Source organism: Ochotona princeps, chromosome 31 (assembly GCF_030435755.1).
Source record: "Ochotona princeps isolate mOchPri1 chromosome 31, mOchPri1.hap1, whole genome shotgun sequence".
In the NCBI taxonomy this organism is placed as follows: Eukaryota; Metazoa; Chordata; class Mammalia; order Lagomorpha; family Ochotonidae; genus Ochotona; species Ochotona princeps.
Genome location: NC_080862.1, coordinates 7,569,897 through 7,593,041, shown reverse-complemented (window position 1 = coordinate 7,593,041; position 23,145 = coordinate 7,569,897). Strand labels below are relative to the sequence as shown.

General features: G+C 49.1%; 1 protein-coding gene across 2 annotated transcripts in view; it reads right to left on the bottom strand.

Annotated features, from left to right (window-relative positions):
• Nucleotides 1-318: 318 nt before the first annotated feature.
• Nucleotides 319-23,145, bottom strand: part of CDC14B (cell division cycle 14B) — a 64,960-nt gene continuing 42,133 nt past the window's right edge. For both annotated transcript variants that reach the window (XM_004591808.3, XM_004591809.2), the window contains exons 6-14: nucleotides 22,815-22,881; nucleotides 20,926-20,988; nucleotides 18,328-18,415; nucleotides 17,779-18,009; nucleotides 12,829-12,967; nucleotides 12,546-12,705; nucleotides 11,831-11,925; nucleotides 4,119-4,235; nucleotides 319-605 (exon numbers count right to left, since the gene is read on the bottom strand). In XM_004591808.3, coding sequence (XP_004591865.2) covers nucleotides 569-605; nucleotides 4,119-4,235; nucleotides 11,831-11,925; nucleotides 12,546-12,705; nucleotides 12,829-12,967; nucleotides 17,779-18,009; nucleotides 18,328-18,415; nucleotides 20,926-20,988; nucleotides 22,815-22,881 — 997 coding nt within the window. In that variant the 3' untranslated portion in view covers nucleotides 319-568. The remainder of the gene's footprint in view (nucleotides 606-4,118; nucleotides 4,236-11,830; nucleotides 11,926-12,545; nucleotides 12,706-12,828; nucleotides 12,968-17,778; nucleotides 18,010-18,327; nucleotides 18,416-20,925; nucleotides 20,989-22,814; nucleotides 22,882-23,145) is intronic.

Sequence of the window (23,145 nt, the reverse complement as noted above, 5' to 3'; positions counted from 1 at the left end):
GCCCGACCTGGACGCCGGGACACGCGTGCTGGCTTCCACAGGCGGGGTAATAAAGCACTCTTTGGTGGAAGACAAGCAGCTTGGGGTACCTCACGGAGTTAATGCCTCCACAGTGTGACAGATGCGCGAACATGAAGGTGTCATCATATTCGAGAAGCATCGCCAGGGGCCTCCGGTGTCCCCCAGGCCGGCGTCCAGCCTGATTGCCATCGCAAGACACACACACACACACACGCACGCACGCACGCACACTGCACGGGTGGGCGGCTGCAGGGGACGCTCTGTACCCCAGAGGGCCCACGTATTTACACCTGAGACTGAATTCACAACAGCTTTTCTGCAGTTCCACGTGAGCTGAGGCTACAGAGCTGGGCGCTTCTTCAAGGCACCCGCTCACCACCCCAGCTCAGCAAGTCACGAGTTCAACTCCAGCTCCAGCGGCCGCTGTCTTCACTGAGACCAACTTCTTAGGTGGAAAGCGCCTAAGGCTGTTGGAACTGTTTTGTTCATCACGGAGGAGCTGTGCCAAGTCTGGTCACGGTTTGCTGTTCCCAGAGCCGTCCTTACTTTAGCGCAAGACTGTTTTAGTCCTTGAAATGGAGGGACTGAAGGAGACAGGGGGAAAAAAAAAAAGGAAAGAAAGAATTTTACCATGAAGGTTCTGGAATGTTCCAGAGGCGATCACCCGAGACAGGGAAGGCAACATAATAAAAATACCAACATGCTTTTAGAAAACCTACAACCGTGTATAACCAGGACAAACACGTCGTAGGAGACAGAGCAATGTCCGCCATCAACAGTGAAGGCACATGGGAAGGAAAGGCAGCGCAGAAAAAGGGCTCAGGTCTGCAAAGCCAATCAATCAATCAAACAAACAAAACAAGGAAAAGGACAGGGAAATGGATGGACAGGAGGGCACGGGCAGCAGGACAGTGAGGTACCAGCATGCCGCCACGGGCACTTGTCGCAAAGCACTCCTTTTCCTTCTGTCCCTCTGCGGAACCAGGCTGTGGGAAGAGCGGAAAGAAGAAGATAGACAAGCATGTCACTGGGCGAGTCCAGAAGCTAGAAGCCGCTCAGAAAGAACGCTTTCCTGCTCCGCTGAGCGGGCCCGTCTGCAGGGTCCCGGCCCAAGCGGGACACCCACGGGGACACCCGAGGAGCCTGTCGTGTTCATGTCTCCAGGCCTCCCTCCCACCCTGCTATAGGATGTTACACTTCCAGAAGCAAAGGGGTGATGGGAGAGGCCCTCGGGAAGGTGGCCTCAGAACTCCCGCCCCCTCCACCAGCCCCGAGGGAGGCCAAGTCAGCGAGCTGGAGGCAAACAGCTGGAATTTCAAAGGGACATTAAGTTTTCAAAAGATCAGCAAGAACCAGCGTGTATAAAAGGTCTATTCAGAGAAGAGAACATTCTGGGACTCCTACGCTGATGTGCTTTTGCAATTGGCAGGCAGAAAGAAACAAGATGAAGGTCCATGGGGCAGGCGCTGTGAGCTGGACTCGAACTACCTGTGTAGCCAGCACACGTGACGTGGGGAGAGTCGTAAAGACTGGCTCAGCCCAAGAGTCGAGGCAGCTGGGGTCGGAGGTCAAGGGGAGACCCTGAGCAGGACCCCCCCCATGGTGGGGGAACTGGACCAGGATGGGCCCACGCCGTGGACATGATGCCTGGCTTTTGGCGGCTGCCAGGGAGATATGACTCAGAAATGTGAAGTCACTTCCTTAGAAAAACAGAGGAAGTTACGAAAAAAAAGCCTGCCCCCCAAAGAAACGCATCCCTCCACATGTGCGAAGACAGCATGGACGCAGCTGGCTGCTCCCTGGATGCGCTGACGTTTCAAAGAGAATCCTGAAAGAGGATGCAGAGGGCAGAGCAGGCACAGCACCTCATCCCAGTCCCAGGTCAGTCACCCCAGCAGCTCAGCTCACAAGGCCGGCGGGGTACACGGAGCGACCACTAGAGTGCCCACCCTGACATGAGAAAACATGAGGACTCCCTCCTCCAACACCCCCCCCAAGTGGGCACTGCCAAAATTCCAGGGAAAACGAAACAAGATTTTCCTTTGGGCCTAAATCCCGGGAGATGGTGCTGGCATCCCATTTTCCATGAAGTTTTTGAATGCCAGGGCTTGTTTATTTCTTCAGCTCCTCTGCCCCGAGGAGAGTCTTTCGTGTTGATGCCAACGTTCTCCAGAGGCGAAGGGCCTCGTAGCAGACCATCACAACGTACAGGGGAAAGGTCAAGGGCCAAGTTCCTAGGGACAGCAACGATGGAAACAGACAACAGATGAACCTGCAACAGACAGGGTCCCCCCAAACCCAGCGGTGGGCTACCTTGGTGTCCTGGGGGCCTGCAAGGTGTGTGGTTTGGGTCTGCTTTCCCTTTAGCGCTGCTGTTCAAAGCAAAGAGGCCGAGCAAGTATGTTACAATTACTCAGCGTTTCACAGCTGCTCCAAGGATTCCGCAGCAACAAGGGAACTCCCTGGTCGCTCTCAAGCAAGCATGACGAGGCACACCCAGCAGGCTCGAAGAGCAGTGCTCTGGGCGGCACCTGACTCCTGTGGGTTCCTCCAGGCACGTGGGGGCAACTGAGCATCACTCGCCTTCCTGTCACCATCTGTGGGTGGGGAGCAAAAAACCACAGCCCAGAGTTCCGGAAGAGGTCCAACAGCAAGGTGGCTCAGTCGCCTCGCGTTCTGCCAAGCCTTCTCTCGGGGTCCGACGCGGCACTGAAAGCAGCCTTCTCAAAGGCTTTCGGTATCTTCTCCAACTCTGCCAGGTGCAACTGGCAACCTGATCTAGACCTCTCCAGGGACCTCAGGAAGCTCATAAACTCACGTGCCAAGGCTCACAGGGGGTGGGGGGGCCACATCCTCCACGACAAGCCAGATCCAAGGTAGTGAACTCTCTACCTCCCTCTAACCTGACAGCAAGAGCCCAAAATGCAAAAAGTGCAAGGACACGTGCCAGACCCGAGGCTGCAGAGGAAGGCCGAGCCCGCAGCCCTGGGGGGAGCACCTTCCCTCGGGGCCTGGCAAACACACTCTCGCAACAGCACGCTCGGCATCTGCAATTTTAGCATTTTTTTTTTTTTAATCCCATTTCTCTCATTATAGAAAAAGCAGAAAAGGAGAAAACAATCTAGAGGAATGCTGTTCCCCAAACATTCCTACCAGCCAGAACTGCCAGGAACCTGTGATCTTTTGTCAGTATTTCCGCAGATATCCTCAAGAGGAGTGTTTAAGAGTCAAGAGAGTATGTGTGTACGATCCGCTCCTGACAGAAACTGGAAATCCTCAAGTTATGAGGGTCTCCTGCTCACGCACGTGTCAACGCGTGGGAAAGTACAACAAAGAACGAGCAGGGAGGGCAGAGGCTGGGGCCGACCACTGCCTGACGCCCACAGGGCACGTGTGTCCAGGGTGGCTGTGGTCAGATGGTGACCACCTCTGCTGAGAACCAACTCCAGCCTGCCCATGGGGCATCCGGTCCAAGGCAACCAGGACACTCGGCAGGAAATGACGAAGAAGCCGGGAGAACTGGGAACACATCCCACATCCGGCTGTGACCCTCGTCAGGCCACGTGTTAGGACAGATCAGCTGGCCCACTGTGCAGACACAGGGCAGAGACCCACAAATCCTAAAAGGGGGGCTCCTCCTTCCACTGCAAACTCCCTCTTTCCTCCAGAGGGACCTTTCTTTGGGGTGCCTTGAAAGAAAACGTCCACCTTGGCTCGTGAATAGCACGCAGGCAGGCAGGCCCTGGTCACTGCTGCCTTCTGGTGTGAGCTGGGAGCCAGCAGGCCAAGAAGGCCCTCAAGCACCCCAGCTAGCATGCCTCCCCCAGAGCTGGGGGGCTCCTTAAGGGAAACCTCCAAGCAACAGCACACTCCGGCTGTCCCACGCCATGCCCTGCAGAAAACTGAACGGAGCAGCACACGCTGCACGCTTTCTCCGACAACGCTGGACACGGCCAAAATACATCTGAATGAAGTTCGGGTCCCAGGGGCTTTGCTGCCTCCGAGCCACACGTCCCCCTGCCAGACGCAGGATCCCCGAGATTCATCTGGAAAGAGCAACTCCTGGAACGTGTGCCAAGAGCGGGGTCCTTTCTCACCTTTTCAAACTGCTCCTCCTTGAAGCAGACCTGGTGGCTCTGTGAGCAATGCCAGCATTGCCAGGAGCGTCAGGTTCAGACGGTTTACGGCTCTGAACACTGGACTGCAGAATTACTCTGAAAACAGTGGGGAAAAAACAGGATTACAGTCACCGAAACAACGTTCACGCAGCAGCCGGGGGAAGCAGGGCTTGTCCGCACCCGGGCGCACATCGGCCTTCCGAAACACATGTTCACACTCAGCACCTGGGGAGGTCCGGGACACGCCCAGCGTGCTCTGGTCTTTGCGGCAGTGCCCAACAAAGACAACCAGCAGCCGAGCAGAGCTCGGGGCCCAGAGGAACGGAAGAGTCTCAGCTTGCCAGTGGTGAGCAACCACACACACATCACAGAGGAGCGCCAAACCCTTCGGAACGTGAACCTGACCTCACGAGGGTCTACTCCATATGCACCTTCAGGGCCGGCTCTCTGGGCAATGAATCAGTGTTAATTTTATAAGCATTTCAGGAATTTTAAGTATACTCAAGAGTTTCGTCTAGATTACATCTACTTTCTGATTTCCTAGTACCATTAAAGTGAAAGTGAAACCAACAGAATCCGGTTAAACTTGTCTGAAAACGCTCAACAATGTTAAGGAATGGATCGATACCAATGGCATGGCCGTCAGGACGGACTGCCCAGGAGAGCAGCTTCCGCAGAACAGCCCTGGATGGAGAAGAGCCAGAGAGAACACAGCTCTCCGGGTTTTCCTTATCTTAGGGAATCAGAAAAACACGTCTGAGTTGCTATTACTTTCTCGAAGAAATGACAGCTGGAAAACCCAACTACATGCACACATTTACAAATATCAGCTTTGATTTTCTCTAAAAGCTTTTATCTGCCATACTAAACGTAAAAGTGAGAGCAACGAGTAGTTCACAAAAGTAGAAAGAAACTGCAACTGAACGAGTAGTCCTGCCCCTTCCGCCCGCATCACCCACGTGTTACTTAACAATCAACCGCAAGTCATTAACATGCACTGAGGAGGAGAGTGGTGCCAAGGATGCCCGCGCAGACACTGCCTCCATGTGGGTGCTCCAGTTACGATCCAGTGCTTTCCTGCTAATGTGCCTGGGAAGGCAATGGAAGAAGGTCTGGGGCCATGGATGAGGCGGGTTAACTCCTTGGAGTCGCTTGTTCTGAGTGAGGGGGAAGCTAGTGATTCATCTCTGGCTGGGATCTGAATGTGGCCCTCTGCCCAATGCGAATGCCTGGTGTAATTCCAGCTTCTTCGGAAACCCAAGGCCCTGTGCCTGGTGGCAGTCCTCTCACCCACTCCTTCACCTAGGGGCTCCCTTTGAAATGCTGCCCCTACTTTTCAAAGAATCTGAGGCCACTGATGGCTGACAGGCACAGGCAAGCACCACGCTGTACAATCAGTTACATAATAGGCTGGTACTGTGATGTTAGGAAGTGAAGCCGTGGCCTGTAGGACCAGCATCTACAAGGGCACCAGGTCAACTCTCAGCTGCTCTACCTCCATTCCAGCTCCCTGCTAGTGCACCTGGGAAAACAGGGATGATGGCCCAAGTGCTTGGGCCTCTGTACCGACTTGGGAACAGAAGTTGCTGGCTCCAGACTTCAGCCTGGGCCAGTCTTGGCCATTGCAAACATTCGGGGAGTGAACCAATGGCTCTGTATAACCCTGCCTTTTAAATCACTCACACAAGGAAAACACAAGAGACAGTCCATCGCCCATGTGGTGACTCCTAGCTCTAAGCTTGTCAACTTCAGTAGTACTGGAATATTTAAATATTTTTCTTAAAAAAAAAAAAGTTTTATTTTTATTGCAGATATAAAGAGAGCAGGAGAAACAGAGAGGAAGATCTTCTGTCCGATGATTCACTCCCCAAGTGGCTGCAATGGCCAGAGCTGAGCTGATCCGGAGCCAGGAGCCTCTTCCAGGTTTCCCACAAAGGTTAAGGATCCCAAGGCTTCGGACTGCTTTCCCAGGCCACAGGCAGGGAGCTGGATGGAAAGCAGGGCTGCCAGCACCCATATGGGATCCTGGTGCACACAAGATAAGGACTTCAGCTGCTAGGTTACCATGCTGGGCCCATTTAAATGCTTTTCAAGAAAAGGAATTATCACTATATCAAGCAGTCATTCTTAGGTTGGTAGGAAGCATCTTTTAAAAACGATTTTTTCTTCTAAAAATTAGCACAAATTAACATGAAATAATTTTAATCTCTAATGACAGATAACGCTGGAACTTTGAGCCTGAGAGAACGACAGAAACTCAGAGTGCACTGATCACACCAGGGAAGGTTCTAGATCTTGCGCTAAGGATAGGCAGCCATCCCACATGGGGATTGTATCATCAAAGCCAGTGCACCCAGAAATGACCAGGGACAGCCCGATGAGATGGACACAGCTGCCCTTAGGGGGACGTGTTCACCGCTTCGCACTCTGCTGAGTGACAGTCGGCACCTGTGAGGCCCTCCTTCGGGTCTTTCCTGAAAACAGTCTTCAGCCCAACACCTCTCTCGCGGAGACCGAGGGCGCACACTCCTCTCTGTGGTGTCTTTAGGGACCCACCACCTCAAAATGCCTGCTGCTCAGTAGGGAAGTCACCAGGGCCAATTCTGCACTGTTTATATTGTCCCCAGTGTTAGGGAACAGCTCTCCAAACGATGGGCCTGGGCACCTCACCAAGAAGGCCAAAGGGCTGTCATGGTGGAACATTCCAGGCATGCCAGAAAAGGGCTGGCAACTCCTCAGACAGTGCTTCCTCGCCTGCCAGCAGCTGTGAGCAACAACAGTAAGCCAAAACATCCACCTTAAGCAGTAAGGCTGGGAGCCCGGCACGGTACCCTAGTGGCTAAAGTCCTCACCTTGCATGCACTAGGATCCCATGTGGATGCTGGTTCATGTCCCAGCTGCTCCACTTCCCATCCAGCTCCCTGCTTGTGGCCTGGGAAATCAGTCGAGGATGGCCCAAAGCTTTGGGACCCTGCACTCACATGGGAGACCCTGCATCCATGTGGAAAGAAGCTTCTGACTCCTGGCTCCAGATCAGCTCAGCTCAGGCCCTTGTGGCCACTTAGGGGGTGAATCATAGGATGGAAGATTTCCTCTCTATCTCTCCTCTCTGTATTTCTGACTTTCCAATAAAAATAAACAAATCTTTACAAAGAAAAAAAAACCCAGTAAGTCCTGTTTGAAACAAAGTAATGTGGTAGGGGGAACTCCAAAGATTGCACCTGCTGACATCATGGCACCTGACACAAGCTTTTTGATCCCACATTTTAGAGAATTACAGAAAAGAAAACTAGCCTGAGAGAGCATGTTTAAGCTTACACTGGGAGTGATACCAGAAGCACACAGTGCATTTTCACCCATTCAGAACTCTCCGCACTGGGAACATCTTCGCCACTTGGAACGCTGTCAGAAGAACAAACGAACGCAGTGTGCCTCAGGCAGAATTTGTGAGAACAGAGTCTTACCGAGAGAGAGGAAAAACCACCTCAAAGACAAAACTACATCAGAAATACAGCACTTGTGACTAGGCAGCGACAGGCCTGTATTGCAGATTTAGTCAAGAAAATGACTAAAGGGAGAACATATTGAAGAGGTATCTTGAATTTTGAAGAATGGAATCTGCCCGACTTAAAAATCTTTCTCCATCCTAGAAAAACACTCGGCAGAGCCACAAAATGCCAAAGTTACCGCGACAGAATTTTGTCTTTGGAAGAGATCCTGGAAATGAGTGACTTCTACAAGCCAAGTAGGGGCAAGAGAAGAAACTTTCTACAAACAAGTTAATGCCTCTTCACGGTCAAAGTGGTCATTCCGCAGTGAAAGCTCGCACCAACGGCGCTGGTCCGCATCGACCTAAGAAAGACCTGCTTCCTTCAGGGCAAGCGGCAAAGCAGAAGCAGAGGGCGGGCCAAGCCCAGGCGCAGGTGTGAAGAGCGCACGCCTCGTCCTTCCCCTTCCCCTCACTGGACAGAAGGCTTTGAAGCCTGTGTCACCCAGAGGGGAGCGGGGGAGGACACGTTCCACGAAGGGGAGACTTGGCAGAGAGGTTCCTGCAGCATCCTTACTTAACACAGACTGCTCACAGCAAGCGCAGATGAAAACCACCTTCCCTTCTGCAAAAGGCATGGTGAGGTCTCCCCTCCCCACCACCATCCCGTTCTTCGGAAAGAATCAAGAAAGCTAAGAGAGCCGAGAGTGGTGAGAACATGCAGTGCAAGGAGCACCGGGAGGGAGCACCGGGAGGGAGCACCGGCAGGGGAAGGGGACGGGACACTTACACAGCAGCTCGCTGCCACACAGCTCTCATCAGAACTCGGGATGGCTACTGTGCTCTGAAACCATCGAGACACAACAGCAGGATGGGAAGAATGCGGTCACACACAATCCACCAGATGACAACACTACACAGTGCAGAAGTCAGCACCGCTAGGGGGCATCTGGAAAGGGGTGAAGGGGAAAAGACACGTTCAAATCGGGAAGCCAAAATCGGCACCACATACAAAACCCCAACAAGCGGCAGGGGAGCATCCCAGCCCTCCAAGGCCTGGGGCAGCTGGGGTGAGGGGCGCAGGGGGCAGGAAGTGAGGAGGGGGTACACAGCGTTCATTCTCGGGACCGAGAGGCCGAGTTCCACCTCTATCTAGGTGGACACTGCCCCTTCTTCGCTTAACCCGACGATTCCGATATCAGCTCGCAGTGAGTCCAATTCTTCAGAGAACACAAGGCAGGCATACAAAGCAAACTCAAACAAACCACGGAGGAAAAGGTGGCAGAATTCAAACAACTAAGGAAGCACAAAACAAAACCCAACCAACCAGGGTACCGGAGGCTAACGAGCAAGGCTGCGGGAATCGGAGCTGCAGGTGAACACGGCCCAGCAGAGCAGAGCTGTTCCCACTTCAGTGCAGGGATACGGCAACGCCTGGACCACACCAAGACTCACATACGCCGCACAAGTGAGCCCCGTTTTACCTCGGGGCTCCGGGCATCTCCCTTGCCTCTTGGCATTCTTATCACCCTGACTTGGGTGCTGCTCCGAAGAGGAAGAGTGGCACCTCCTTGTGCCCACTGCCCTTCCAGATGGTCACAGGCCCATCAAGCAGGAAATGACCGCCCTGGCTGACCTGGCTGTCTGTCTGGGCACCCTCACCATCGCTGCACTCCTCCACAGCAGACAAGGATTAAGCTAAAGGCCGGACCCAGTGTAAAACCCAACCCCATCCAGCAACTCACACACACACAGTCGCGTTCAGAAAATCCAGGTGCCTGGATCTTATTTCTCTAGTAAGGCTCATGGCACTATAATTATTTCTAATCGCTGACTCAGACATCCGTCTTGGGGAAACTTTAAGGGATTTTCCAGGGCAATTGTATTTCTTCCCCCATAAGGTTTAATTCTACTCTCTTTAAGTCATTTTATTTAACAATCAGCATGCAAAAAGACATGAGCAAGGCGCACCTTAAAAACCTACCAGATCAGTTTCTGCAGACAGTAGACTAGCTGGAAAGGCCTGGAAATCATTCCAGTGTCACAGTGCTACATGCTACGCTATCCTCACAGGAGCCAGGATCAGACTGAGAAAATGACTGTTTTACCATTTCTAACAACTTAAAACTGTCCCCAAATACTGACCTTTTATGAAAGAGAAATGGGGAAAGGCACTGTGGCATTCACAGGTTATGTTGCCAACTGCAACGCACACAGCCCAGATGGGCAAGTCAAGTCCCACCTCCTGTACTTCCACTCCAGCTTCTTGCTAATGTGCCTCGGAATGCAGCGGAAGACTGGGCCCATCACCCATGTGGGCCATTCCCATGATGCTCCCGCCTTCAGAAAGGCCCAGACCTGTCCAACGTGACCGTGCGCAGAGTGAGCCAGTACAGGGAAGATCTAGCTTTCCTTCTCCCTGTAACTCCACCTTTCTGATAAATAAACTTCACAAGAGAGGGGGAGAGCGAATGCAGCAGTTGGGACGTTTTGTGAATTACAACTTCCTTCTTGTATTTCCGGTGCTCGCGTTCCTCTCGCTTTCCTTCCTCCGAGTATTTTTCTGCAACGAAGTCACCAATCTCAAAGCAAGATAACTTGCCCATCATAACAGGTGAATCAGCAACGGAATACAGGGGAGGTCACAAACTGAGCTTAAATTGAACTGAGATTTAAAATCCCGATTTCCCAGCCAAAATTTTTGTGGAACCCTCCAAGCCCCCACAGGATGATAAGCTGGAGGCCACAGTACTTCAAAACGAAAGCACCCAGGCTGGGGGACTTGCATTTCAGTAAAGCTATAGAGCAGGCTCATTTTTCAGCTGATAATTGCATGTGGCTCCCCAATGATGTTATAAATATCCAAGAGGCACTCGGCCAAAAATAGATCCCCCCACCTTTGACTTAAATGAATTTAAAAACAAAATGGCATTTGGAGTTAGAATTTTCTATTACATGATGTACTCACACAGAACAAATTACACGCAAGGCACCATTTATAAGTGTCTGAAGTCAATAACAAGGCCCTAAATTCACATTCATGGCCCTTTATGCTGAAGACGTTGACTCTCCGTGTTGGGTGTCTTAAGACCCGCAAGGACACACGTCTTAAGTTACTTCTACTTTGGACTTGACAGTGTGTGGACACAACCTGTGCCGAACCACTTCCCACTAACAGGGAGGCCTGCTCTCTGTCGTCATCAAGCATGTTATTGTCAGGCTCTTACCGCGACACCCGCTGCTCACTGAACAAAATGAGCCGTCTTCCTCACCCCTCCGCCCTCTGAACAAGCTGCAAATGTGACTCCTATGTGAAAAGGGAGGCTTCTAGAAGGAAGCGGTCCAGGGGCACACGTGGGAGCACCTCCTGCAGCACGGCCTAGGTCGCGGGGGCTACGTACCCTGACTCTAAGCACTTTCTGATTTTGGACTTGCCGTGACATTGGGTCTGAATGTAACAAGGAAGCACCTGCGATTACGACTACCTCCCCACTTCCACCCCACAACAGCAGGCCATCCAGTCACGGCTGACTCAATCTGCTGGCATCAAAGCAAATGCCCTGGGGCAGGCTCCTGGCTTAGCAGTTTCTCCACCACTGAGGATGTCCAGGCTTTATCAGAGTACCTGAATCAACATCTATCCCTCCAGCTCCCTGCCAAGGACCCTGAGATGTGACGGCGAGGACTCCAGCAAATGGGTCCCCGGCACTCACGCGGGCAGCCTGCATGAAGTGCCTGGCTCCCAAGCTGGTCTGCCCTGGTAGCATTTGGGGTAACAACTCAGTGGGTGGGCATGTTCTCTCCCTTTCAGTCTGCTTTTCCAATGAATTAAAAAAAAATTTTTTTTTTTAAATATTAAGGGGGGAAAGTATCCCAAATAACCTGCCACGTGATCATGAATTTGCAGCTTGTGGTCAAGTCTGCTATGCCAGTGTTACACCTGCTGTCACTGCCCTGGGTGACATGCCCGGTCCATGCTGACCAACCATGGTGAAAAGCACTGTTATTATTTGGGGGCTCAAGGGGTTTCCTCAGAGGACACGGATAAACAAATCCAGGGGAGCTGAGCGCTTCCTAGGGAAACACTGCCACGCGGCAGTGGACACACGGCTCCACGGAGGAACACGTGAGGAAAATGCTCGCTCGGGAGGACACGCATGCGCTCTGAACAGCAGCATCAAGCCCGGGAAGGAAGCAGACTCACGTGAGCGGGATGGCCTTGGTCTTTGGTTGTCTCCTGCTCTTGAGAAACCGCAGCCTGTCGCCTTGCGTCACGCTGTTCATGTCGTCATCACTGTACTGTGTAGGTAGAGAACACAGCACTGGTGACACGGCAGGGCACGGCAGCCGCTCGGGCAGATGCCAGCTCACTTCTACACACCCCAAGTCCTGCTGCGCTGCCTTCCACATCAAGCTACAGGGCCCAACTCAAGACAACCGGAGCGGGATTTCACAGAGGGAGGGAGGGAGGGAGAGAAAACCCAACAGCCTCTTGTCCTGTGAAGAGCCACGATGGATTTTTCACATCTAAAAACATTCTTTTTACCATTCCCGTCTACTTACCACCACTCAACTGAGTACTGATACTCCCTCACCCGTGGTTCTAGGGACCTAATGAGCTGTGGTGAAGCGGACAGAGAGGCAGGGCGGTACTGGGCCCTCCTGAAGAGCTTCTGTTCCTATTCTCTCTCCCACCCATGCCTCATAACAAAAACGTTCGTAGTCTTATAGACACATAATTGTCTGTTCACCATTTTTGACTGTCAAGTTCCCGAAGAGGGCTGTATGCATAAGAAACTGTGTGACGATGATCCCTCAAAATGTGCTTTATTGCTCCAGCCTACAGTTCTCTCTCTTCCCTAAGGTCCCCAACAACATTTAAGGTAAAAACAACAGCGTGGCGGGGGTGGTTCCATTACCGGTTCTGCTTCTTGCTTGTCCTGGTTCTCCACCCCGTGGATGGAAATGTCATCCACAGCAGACAGGAGTCTGGAGATGGAGCCTCTCTGCTGCCCGTTCTCCTGCCCTCGCAACTTCTGACGGAAATAGTCGCCTTCCAGCCACAGGCTCGTTTGCTTCCTGCAGCGTGTAGATAACAACATACGGCTTTCCAGAAAGACACACACATAGCCTACTGGACTCTCAGAGGTTAGAGCAGACTGACCGGTCCAGGGGGACCACAAGAGCTCCCTGTTTACTTACATCACCAGGAACTGCTGCTGAGGCCCAATCACGGACCCAGGCCTGCAGATTCTGAGCCAGGCAATGGTCTCTGCTGCCGTCATCCTGTAATGCTTCATGATGTAGCAGCCTATCAGAGTGCCCGTTCGGCCGAGGCCAGCTAGGAAAAGAAACACGTCCGTTCAGAATTCCATGGAGTAGATGGCAATTAAAAAACAAAAGAAGCCCATGATTGTCTTCCCTCAAAACCAGCTTTGTACGAGGATGAACTGGAGTTCATATTTCCCGTGCCAGACTTTTTCTCTTATCTAGGCTATTATGACCCAGTCCTATCACAGACCATATTCCGTGTCAACACAGAGCAAAGTTTGGGAGGAAATCAAAGTTCAAACTGGTGAACCTTTCATCCACACAGGGCTGGTCAGAACGTGGCTGGGCCTCAACCAATCAGCTGAGCATCTGGACAAGAAAAGGCCAGCTTGCTGCAGGACGGTCTGGGTTTCTGCAACAACCACCTGGGTGATTCTGAACTAGGAGTTTAAGTATAGTGCTTAAGAAGCCCTCACTCCATCTATATCAGGGTGCCTGGGTTCAGGTCCAAGTGCTAGCTGCTGACTCTTGCCAAGAAATGGCTGGGGGCGGGGAGCCAGTGTTTTTGTGGAAAGCAGAAAATCTGAGTCGCAACCTTGGATACTTAGTGCAGGAGACTTGTGAAGAAAATACTAAAGGTCTAGTCTGGTTTCTACTTAGTGACTATCACAAAACAGAAGAGGGAAGAGATGAATTGAGGGACGCACGAAGCAAACAGAAAGCAAGAACAAAGATTCATAGACTTCTCAGCCTGCACACACTGCACACAACAAGGCAGGCTGCGAGAGGCCATCAAGGAGGTGACTGGATTAGGACCCTGTGGACATGACCCAAGGACTTGGTCACTCGTCTCAGCAAGAGCAGAAAACAGGCAGGAGGGATTACAGCAGTGCACACGCTACCAGTGTGGGCTACGGGGACAGAGCTCAGACGAAATGCAGCAAAGCTTTCCGGTCTCCACCAGTAGAGCTATGTGGGGTCAAATGCACCTGTCTTCCATGAGAAAGAAATTACACGGGACTCCAGGAGTTATGCAGAGATCCAGCTTGCCCACTGGCATCCAGTGCCAAGGCACACAGGCTGTTACATGGCAGGGAGAGAGGAGGAGACAGATTGTTGTAGACTACAGTGTGTGGTCCCCCCCAACCCTAAATTTGTGCAGTTTTTTTTTTTTTTTTTTTTTTTTTTAGTTTGCAACATGACTATCTCTGGAGAAAGAACATTTATAAGAAAAAGGGTTAAGTAAGGTTTTAAGGATACATTCTAATCTAGCATGACTGGATTAAGGCAGACACACCCAGAGAAGCCCAGGTGACACACAGCAAAGCAGCCATCGAGAAGCCAAGGAGAGGCCAACCCAGTAAGTCATGTCTACTGGGCCCAGATCCTGGCCTTCTGCCATTTTAGCTTCCCCATGGAGTTCCGTTAGGGCAGTAGCCTCAACTCCTTGGGGCCCTGGACCCATACGGAAGGCCCAGAAGAAGCTTCCGACCAGCCCACCTATTGTCTCGCTGTAAACTCTGCCTTTCAAACAAAAATAAATCTTTAAAAGAAAAAATGTAGAGTATCAAGGTCTCCAACCAGAGCTCAGGTTGGACGCCAGTGATACACACGGCGGCTTTTCCTCCCACAGCCCAACACCGGCCCTGGTATTTATTCTAAATATGCCAGGTAACTCAGAGACCCATGTTTAGCTAGGGTGCATTTCTGGACATCATTTTAACCATTTTCAGAGGGAACAGTCTGAGTATTAAGTGCATTCGAGGCACTGCACAAACACCACCACCTTTCACTGCCATAAGATATTTTATCTTGATGAACTGGACTTCTGTACCCACGGAACAGGACATCACTCCTCTGCCTTCCCTCAGGGGGGTGGCGACTCCACCCTATTACAGTGAATGAGGTGACTGCACAGCTCACGGGGTGGACTCTTCCACCAGCACTGCTGCCGCTGCCTCACTAGTGATTCCCACGGATATGAAGTCTCTAAAGTTCATTTTTGTTCAGTAGCATGGGTTAAAATGTCTGATATTTAAGGTTGTGTAATATTCCTCTATACACACATAGACCACATCTGGCTTGTCCCTGCATTTGCTGGACGGCTGCTACTTGTGGCTACTGAGAAGGGTGCTGCTATAAATACAGAAGTACAAATAAGCTCTTCATAGCTCCGCTGTTAATTCTTTTGGGGATAAACCCAGAAGAGGGATTACTGGATCATATGAAAGTTCTATTTTTAATTTTTTTTTTGAGACACTCACTTCCAGCATCTTACATTCCACCAGCAGTAGACAGGGCACCAACTGCTCCACATCCAAGCCAATATTTATTTTCTACTTGAACTTTAAACAATAGCCCATCCTAATGGATATGAATCAGGACTGATGCTGTGATTTGCTTTTCTCTAGAATTGGTAATGGCTGAGTAACGTTCAGAAGATGTCTACAGAAGGCTTTTCCTAAGATTCAGATGAAAGGTAGATTCGCAGAGGCAGCAGGAGAGACAGAGATCTTCCATCTGCTGCTTCACTCCCCAGATGGCTGCAGCAGCTGGAGTGAAGCTGCTCTGAAGCCAGGAGCTTCTTCCAGGTCTCCCACATGGGTGTAGGGGCCCAAGGATTTGAGCCATCCTCCACTGCTTTCCCAAGCACATTAGCAGGGAGCTGGATTGAAAGCAGAGCAACTGAAAATTGAGTCAGTGACCATTTGGGGTGCCAGCACCACAGGCTTAATCTGTAACAGCATAGGGTGGCACCTCCCTCCTATTTGTTGAGTTTTAGGCACTCTCACAATATATTCTGGGTATAAACCCCTTATTGGATAAATAACTTGCAAATGCTTGCTCTAATTCCAAAGTCTTCATTTTTTATCCTACTGATGGTGTCTCCTGGATGCACAAAAGCTTGAACTTGGTAACACAGTTGTTCCTTACACTGTGATCTGTTACTGTGTCTTATGTGCCCCCTCCACAGATCATTACCAAATCTAATGTGTTAGAGCGTTACACCAAACTGCCCTTCTAAGAGTTCTGCAATTTTAGGTCTGACATTTTGGTCTTTGGCCCAATTTGAAGGGTTTGGATTTCATTCCTTTGAGTGTGTGTGCCCGGTTTCCCCAGCGGCATTTGTTGAAAATGCTGCTATTTCCCTATGGAATGGATCTGACGTCCTGATGGCCAGCATGCGACATACACAAAGCTTTCGTTCGAGGTCTGCTACGGCACGCCATGGATGTGTGTCTGTAGCTCTCTTCGAAGCTTTCACACTGGAAGCATAAGTGCACCAACCTGTTCATTCCAAGATTGTTTTCTATGGCATCCCGAGACGCCACATGAATTACAGAACGAATTTTCCTGTTCCACAAAACAGGGATTTTTACAGAGGGTACACTGAATCTGCATATCCCGCAGGACGGCGGTGACATGTTAACAATCTTAATTCATTCAATCTCTGACAAACATTGTCCCACACTTTTGTCTTAGTTTCACAAATTTTTTTTAAATTTCTTTCACTTTCTGTTGCTAGTATAAATGGAACTGTGGTTTTTCAGACTGTTCATTGTTACACCGCAGAATTACAACTGCATTTTGCCTGCTGGCTTTGTGTCCAGCTTCTTTGTTTACTTCATTCTATTTCATTCATGCTTACCTCATGCATGCATGCTTTAAACAATTGTGTCTTTAGGATTTCCTACAAAAAAATCTTATCTATCGACATATAATTTCCATATTTCAAATTTGGCTTCTCACTGTTCTGCTGATTTGCTATAGCTACAAATTCGTTTTTAAAAAAAAATCGCATCACTAACATTAGTTTTTCCTGTCTACTTTCTTGGCAATTTGTTAGATTTTATTTATTAACTTGAAAGGCAGAGTAACACCGATCTTCCACAAGCTGGTTAACTCTCCACAAAACCACAAAGCCACAAAGCCACCCAGGCTGGGTCAGGTTGAAGCCAGGAAAGGGAAACTTCTGCTGGATCATCCAGTTGGGAAGCAATAACACAGCTCCCTGGGTCATTATCTGCTGCTTTCCCAGGCCCACGAGAAGAAAGCTAGACTCAAACCATCACTATGAGGTCGTGGTTATTGTGGGAATTCAGGGAATGAACCAGAGGGTGAAAGATATGTCTCTAGATGTCTCTCTTCCACATAAACATAAGTAACAATTTTTTAAAAAATGAAGTATTTGTCCAGTAAGCCGACTCTGAATGATGTATTTCTTCTTGTCTTTAAATATCTATCAATTTATTTATTACAAGCCTGAGTTTATGAAGGAGAAGAAGGGCCCTCCTATTCACTGGTTTACTCCCCAGATGGCCAAAATGCTCAGGGATGCGCCAAGCTGAAGGCAGGAGCCAGGATCCAAGGCCCAGGAGCCTGGAGCCAAGAGTTCTGTATAGGTTTCAGGGTCCCAGACCCTGGGACATCTTACACTGTGTTTCCCAGACCGTTAGTGGGGAACTGCAGCGGCCAGAACATGAGCAGGCACCCATTACTAGATGCTAGCACTAGGCAGTGGCTTTAACCGCTATGCCAACACTGGCCCCTATTCCCGCTCTTATAATTAACTACCTAACAAGGGGAGAAACACTACAGAAATCTAAAACTATTCCACTTTGCTGTACAATACTGAAAAAGCGTGAATTAGCTAACAGAATATTTTTTAAGTGCTGTCCCCTCTTGTAGCTGCTACAAACAGAAAATCCTTACAATATCATCTCCACGGAGACCATTTTTAGGTATCATGCCGTAGTTATCCAGTAGACATGTGAGGAACTAGTGAATGTGTTCCATGGTGGTAACACATAAAATGGGGGTGGGGGGTTTAGAGGCATTCTTTCACCCCCACGTAGCTCAGCCTTCACACTAGAAACATACCTTTACAGTGAACAGCAACGGCGCCCTCGGCATTTTCACAAATATCCAGAAACTCTTTGACAATGGCTTCGGTAGGCGTGCTGCCATCCGCAAAGAAAAGGTCGTGGTGGTCGAAGCCCGCATCCGTGAAGCGTTTAGCATCATACATCCTCTTATTCAGGCGAATAATGGTGCTAACGTTGTGATTCTTAAAATACGGAATGTACGTTTCTGGAGAATGTTGGTGGTAACCTACATTAAAAAAATGCACCAAGTCTTACAAAACTGGTAAGGGTAACGACAGGTCATACTTTCCTCTATAATTAGAGAAAACCACCATCTGGACTGGGCACTGAAAACCAATTCAATTGCAAGTAGTAAACACACCCCCCACTCTACACCCTCCCCTCAAGAAAAACACAAGAGAGTTAAAATCTAGGCAGAGTGATACACAGAATCAACTACACTTAAACAATTAAGATTTAGTCAAGTTAGTTTAATTCTTGGGCCTCTTTTGAAGCGAACAATACAGAACGGATCCTTTCAAAACCAGCCCGTAGATTTCCCTACCACTTTCAAGCCTGGATCTTGCATGAGGTCCACAGAAGGCAATAAACCGGTCTGGTATGATCCAATTAAAATCTCCATTTTCTGCTTTCTGCAAAGGGAAAACCAGCACAACGTATTTTTAGAAGCAATCTCCCCCCCACCTCCCTTCTGAATACTGAGTTCCCTGAAGGTCTTTGGATCAGTTTGTCTTAGCACCGGGCTGTTTATATATGAGCACGAGACAGGAATTTCAAATTTGCCCTGCTCTGTGTATTGACAGGAAACAGGTCACTTAACAGCACTTCTCTGCTAGTGTAGTCAGACTTTGCAGAATGTACTGACTGCTGCCATCCCAAACACAGTATGGACTTGGTCTGTGTTCCCAAGTCATTTGATCGGCCGAGTAATTTCTCATCTTATTTCTCCACTGTACTTTTCTAGGATAAAGAAACTCCAGGCTTGGAAACTCCCCTCTTAAGTTACCCATTGCATGGAAAAAATGTATCCACTAAAGCACCTGTCTTCGATATTTGCTAATGTTCCTATTTACAGGACTACATCTTTCCACCACTTTTATAACTATTTAATAAGAAGGTAATCAATCTCACTAATCAACCAGGAAATTCAAATTTATGAGACCACATAGATCAGAATAAAATGAATATAAAGAAAAGAAATAAAAATCTAATAAGTTAGACACATTTCTTCCAGTTACGGTAACAGTTATTTGGATTGAGCTGCCTTTATCAAAAGCACAACAAATACAGCTCAGATTGAAGCACACAAACATCTCTGAATAAAATGGAAAAAGGACTCTTTTAAAACAAAGCAGACACCCACGCGGTAGCCTAGTGGCCAAAATCCTCGCCTTGCACGCAGTGGGATTCCCATATGGGCGCTGGTTCTAATCCCAGGACCTCAGCTTCCCTTCCAGCTCCCTGCCTGTGGCCTGGAAAAGCAGTTGAGGACGGCCCAAAGCTTTGGGACCCTGCACCCGCGTGGGAGACCTGGAAGAGGTTCCTGGTTCCCGGCTTCGAATCGGCTCAGCACCGGCCGTAGCAGTCACTTAGGGAGTGAATCATTGCACAGAAGATCTTCCTCTCTGTCTCTCCTCCTCTCTGTATATCTGACTTTGTAATGAAAATAATAAATATTTAAAAAAAAAATACAACACAGCTGCGGTTTTTGCCAAGCCGGACTGTCTATGCTGCCCCACCCTTAAAAGTTTTCGTTCAGTGGATGGATAAGGTTGACCCGATGTGTTAGGCTCCTGGGTTGGCCAGAAAAGGAAGTCTCACCAATGTGTTCCCAGCCAGCCACAGAACACAGGCTGGCTCAGGGACTGGGTACAGTCTCCAGCAGGGCAGCTCCCTGCTTGTAGCCTGGGAGGGCAGTGGCGAATGGCTCAAGTCCTTAGGACCCTGCAGCCTCGTGGGAGACCCAGGAGCAGCTCCTGGCTCTGCATCAGCTCAAGTCAGGCTGTTGCAGGCATCTGGGAGTGAATGAGCAGACGCAAAGTCTTTTATCAGCCTTTTCGATATAAATAAATAAATCTTCTTTAAAAATAAATAAGGAAAAGGGGAAGGAAACTCTACAATTTTAGTCAATCAGGATAAATTTTGAATTCTAAAATGAGTAGATGCTCGAGACCTAACGTAGATACTGTGTATTACAAATCAGCCGAAAGGAGCCAACTCTGTGGCATAGCGGATACTGCCACCAGCTGCAACGCCAGCATTCCACATGGGGATGGGTTCATCTCCTGGCTGCTCCACTTCAGCTCCAGCTCCAGGCTAACGGCCTGGGAAAGCAGCGGAGAATGGCCCAAGTGCTCGGGCTCCTGTCACCCACACAGGAGACCCAGAAATAGCTTCTGCTTCCTTGCTTCAGCCTGGCCCAATGTGAACATCAGAGACGTGACTCAATGAAAGGGAGATCTCTTTCTTTGCGTTTCCTCTCCCTGCATAACTCTTATGCAGGGAGAGGAAAAATTTCCTTAAAGATTTATTATTATTATTATTATTATTATTATTATTATTATTATTATTATTTTGTAAAGGCAGATCTCCAGAGAGAAGGAGGGACAAAAACAAAGATCTTCCATCTGCTGGTTTACTCCTCAAGTGGCTACAACAGCCAAAGCTGAGCTGATCCGAAGCCAGGAGCCAGGAGCTCTTCCAGGTCTCCCACGTGTGCAGGGTCCCAAGGCTTTGGACTGTCGTCTTCTGCTTTCCAAGGCCACAAGCAGGGAGCTGGATGGGAAGCAGAGCACCCGGTACATGAACCAGAGTCCATATGGGATCCCGTTGTGTGCAAAGGAAGAATTTAGCCACTGGGCTACCACGCTGGACCCTCCCTCTGTAACTCCTTAAAATAAGTAAACGAATAGAGTATGTAAAGTTGCTCAGAGTAGATGTTAAGTGTCATCACCGAAGGTAAAACAGGTAACCATGTGGGCTGAAGGATATCTTAACTAATGTCATTGGTACTAACTGCATGAATAAATACATATCAAAGCATCAGTTTATACCCTCAGACAGACACAATAAGTGCTTGTGAATTCTACCGCAAAGCTGGGCAGTCAGGGGTGGCTTAGAAACAGTGTTCTTTAAGACTTACCTCATAATGCTCATATTCATCAAGGTTGAATGTGTTGAAATCAAAGAAGCCATACTGCATCGCCTAAAATCCAAAAGAAAGCTTTAAAAATATACATGGGGCCCGGCGGCGTGGCCTAGCGGCTAAAGTCCTCGCCTTGAAAGCCCCGGGATCCCATATGGGCGCCGGTTCTAATCCCGGCAGTTCCACTTCCCATCCAGCTCCCTGCTTGTGGCCTGGGAAAGCAGTTGAGGACGGCCCAATGCATTGGGACCCTGCACCCGCGTGGGAGACCCGGAAGAGGTTCCAGGTTCCCGGCTTCGGATCGGCGCGCATCGGCCCGTTGCGGCTCACTTGGGGAGTGAATCATCGGACGGAAGATCTTCCTCTCTGCCTCTCCTCCTCTCTGTATATCTGTCTGTAATAAAATGAATAAATCTTTAAAAAAAAAAAAAAAAAAAAAAATATACATGGAAAAAAGAAAACATTTTGTGACACTCTAGAAAACTATTATGACGTTATTCTACATTAAGTATTCCTAAGAGATCAGGACTGTACCTTATAATTAACTTCCAGGTAATACAAGAATTTAAAATAATATTTCCTGAGACCCGATTTTTAATCTGAATTCAACAATCATCTTATCCATACACAATTAGTCATGTCTTCAAAGTAATCCCACACCACTGTATTGCCACCCACCTTGGCTGAAGATGTGTAAGTTTAAGACTGAATTACAACGCACAACACATTGGTCTCTATAGAAACGATAAACTAAACTTTATCCTGTGCTGGAGCCTTGCTGAGATCTAGGCCCCGAGAGTGCTAAGGAGCAGAACACAGACCTTCAGGGTCAAGTACGGAGAGCAAGGCCCTTCAGAAGGGCCATCAGTGAAGCCAGAGGGGGGGTGGAGGCAAGAACTGTGATCCACAAGGCCATCTTTGTTGCAAAGGGAGGGAGGGGTGAATTTATAAACCCCGTTTTCAAGACGTAAAACCACTGAAGTATGAGTGAAAAATAAGACGGCCAGAGCACGGAGCAAAGACTCCTCCTTTTACAAGACAGTTACTTAGATGCTCATTTCTAGAGCAAATACATGATACACGTTATTTCCTGAAATTAAAAATTGCTCAAATAGTGGTATCTGGACTACAGATGTCCCCAACAATAATGTAACAGAAGGCAGTTAGCAGGCAATTCCCACCTCGCGTGGAACTGCACGAGGCTAGCCACAAAATCCTGGCATAATTACATTGAGACATGTTGCATACATGCAAGACTACTCAGCATCAGTCACAAATACAACATGCTTAAACCGAAAACCAGAAATTGCTGACCCCTATATAAAACCACACACACTCTGGGGAGTGGGATGAGGGAGGGAAACCATCCTTGACCTCTCAAATACCAGCTACCAGCCCCTGGGGGACAATGTGTGACTGCAGCCCAAGCAACAAAGAGCAAGTGCTGTGTGGTCATCCGAGCCCCTCAAACCTCTTCTGACGGTCAAGGCGTCTACATGCATGAGTCATCCTCCGTTGTCAGTAGTAAGGCAGGAACCACAACCACAAAATACACAAGTCAGAGATAACATGGACCAGTCATCTGTCCTCGGTTTTTCTTTTAAATCCCAACATAGTCCGTCAATTTTGTATCTAGAACCCAATGCCTGAATCTAGCACCCAATGATTGAAAGGCCTCTTACTGTCCCATTCTTAGTGGATTTCCATTCAACTCATGCCAGCAAGTCCTCAGAAATTGTGACTACAAGGCTTTCTGATCTGGTGTCCCAGTGCCCGCTGGGAAAGGAGGACTTGTTCCCTCGAGTTCTGGAAGAAATCTTCACATACAGGCCTCTAGAGGAGGAGCGAGGTCTCCACCACACTGGGGGCAACCTGGGGGCACTCACCTTCTTCACGGCATGGAAACAGTCAAGCAGTGTAATATAGTAATTGCAACTTCCATAGGCAGCGTCTCTGAAATTCCAAAAGCAAGGAAATACGTAACTCAGTTGTATTCCAATATCCTATAACACACTCACCTCAAGATGTGGCTGAGTAAAATTTAAAACCAAACACATACTCAGAAAGCACCATTCTAAAAACAGGTTCAACACACCCCTTGCCTTTGGTTTCATGTTAAATGGTAAGTCCCTATTAGCAATTTGACAGCAGTGCCTACTGATTCCAACAAATATCATTGCACGGACCTGGGTCCATCATGACCACTTCATGCAGTTC